The sequence below is a fragment of the Abramis brama genome, assembly GCF_963993115.1.
Source record: "Abramis brama genome assembly, chromosome: 25".
NCBI lineage: Eukaryota > Metazoa > Chordata > Actinopteri > Cypriniformes > Leuciscidae > Abramis > Abramis brama.
The window spans coordinates 10239344-10241651 of record NC_139987.1 but is presented as its reverse complement, the minus strand read 5'-3'; the positions used below and the strand labels follow the sequence as shown (position 1 = coordinate 10241651).

Here is a 2308-nt window from a genome sequence, read left to right as displayed (position 1 = left end):
AGTGCTGTGAGATTTCTCTTTCAATTACTGATTATAGTTTTTCTTCTAATTAGTAGGCTAGGCTAGCTAATTGTGCTATTTTCTATAAACAAGTTGTGTACGGATTTATGGAGTTAATGCATGACAAAATAGCCAACAGCCGTTTTGTTGACACTAAATTTAAAAGATGGAGCTAAACACTATTTTGAAACCACCCTCATTCGCTGAACTAAATGCTCGTTTTAGCAATATAATAAATAGGCATATTTACACATTTACCTGACAGTGTTGACTCATAAAGTGACAAGGAAAAGAAAAAAGAAAAAAATACTCATGAGATTATTTTATTAAAAAACATTTTTTTTAAAAACATTGCAATAGACATTGCTGATAGGCCTAACGTTACTGAATCTCTTCATAATCAAATTTCGCCCATGGCATCAGTCCATACTTCAAATGTTCTTCATGGTGCGTCAAGAAGCATCAACGTGTCACTCGGGTGTCTTCAGGCTCAAACTTCAGGTCAGTCACTGGACAAGCTCTTTATTTTCACAGCACACCAACATGACTCTGGTAGGAGGACACCATCTCAAGTTCAGCACGAAGTCTTGAAGAACACCAGCCTCCAGCATGTGTGCCGAGTCCTCACGGTCTTTTTTATCTGTGCACACATATGCAGTTTCCCGACGAAAACTTCTCTCAACGAAACTTCAGCGACTGGCGCGTCAGTCCAGTAATAAGCATATATTTGTCCTTCTTGTCCTGCTGAAGAGCCATAAGCGCTTTGGAGATTCCCTCGGGATCCTGCTGCAGCGTGAGGATGCTCCTGGCTCTCTCCACCGCCTTCAGGTCTCCTGCTTTCTCGAAGAGTTTCACCAACACGTCCTGGTTGATGTTCTCAAAGATGTTCGGCGACGCTTTCTTGCGGTGCGCCGTGTCGAATTTGACGCCGATGGCGGGACTGACGCGACGCGAGTCTGAAGACGCGTATGAAGACATGTCGTTAGATAGAAAAGACAGTTTTGCGATATGTCCTGTGTCTGTTAGCAGCGGGTGTGCTCAGTGACTCCAGCATTGGAGATAACAGCCGGTTTTATAGGGGACTGACTGACTGAGCCAGAATTCCCTTTAGAGGTGACGTCACATGGTCGGTTAGTGAACGCCCAACTTTAGGGGGGGTGGGGGGGGGGGGGGGGGGGGGGGGGACTGGGAACTGCTCTGACGCAAAGATGAGTAACTTCTGTTAATTTCAGTTCAACTTTGTCTAACAGATTTAGATGAGCTAAATTGGCTTATGACAGTATGCTAAGTTCTGCTACAGCCACAATGGAATAGCAATGTAGCCTGTTTCCTCACAAGGGTAGTGCCATCAATTAGGCTACATTAGGCTATGCAGTTATTTATTTATTTACAAGAATTTATAGTAATATAATTCGGCCTACATATTAATATATCCTACTATAATTGTGTTATAATTTGTGTTGCTGCTGGGTAGATTAGGCTACTAACAAATTGAAGTCGGGTTACGGGATCCAAATTATAGGCTACATGACAAAAATTGTAGTTAGTAACGTAATCCATTACATTACATGTTTAAAGTAATATAATCTGACTATTTATTGATTTATTTATTTTTTACCCAAATCGTTATCACATCGATTTGAATAGGAATACTGATAGGCCTAAAAATACAAAGAGAAGGAAAACATAGGCTATTCCTTTTTTTTTTCAACAACATGAAGTGCATTAAATATTACATTGTCAGGGCTTCCCAAACTGGCATTCATGAAGGAACTGGGGGTTCGGGAGTTTAATGAAAAGCTATTAAGTAATTAAATAATTAAAATGTAAAATTCAAATAAATACATTTTAAAATAAAAACGGATTCAAGCTCAAGACACTTTCACGATTTATTCTACAACACAAAATACATCAGTATTAGGCTGCCCAATTTTTTTAAAGGTGTAATGTGTCTTGAAAAAGGTGGTAGCTAACAAATGGCAAAATGGGACTATAAAGACTGTCAAGGAGATTAAACGTCATCATGGCGAACAGGTAAACTCAGTCCACATTTAAAGCATCATTATGCGTATAATTGTGCTCTTATAAATTATTCTAACTCAGACGGTCTGGGAAAATGTTTTTTAGATAAAAACTGAAAAAGTTGTCGTATTGATGCTGATGGTTGAAGTCAAGCGACCGTGGTGAAAGAAAGATTAATAATGTCTAAACTGTAAAGGAAGTGTGTTATTATAATCATATGTGATTATATCTAAATTATGACTAGGTTATATAATACTCGAAAGAATAGAAGCATAACTCAAGTTTT

At 38.6% G+C, this 2308-nt stretch overlaps 1 protein-coding gene across 1 annotated transcript; it reads right to left on the bottom strand.

Annotated features, from left to right (window-relative positions):
* Positions 1-307: 307 nt before the first annotated feature.
* Positions 308-1604, bottom strand: tcimb (transcriptional and immune response regulator b). The gene has a single exon (XM_084104625.1). The coding sequence runs from the start codon at positions 976-978 to the stop codon at positions 679-681; it is 300 nt and encodes a 99-aa protein (XP_083960751.1). The 5' UTR covers positions 979-1604; the 3' UTR covers positions 308-678.
* Positions 1605-2308: the final 704 nt, after the last annotated feature.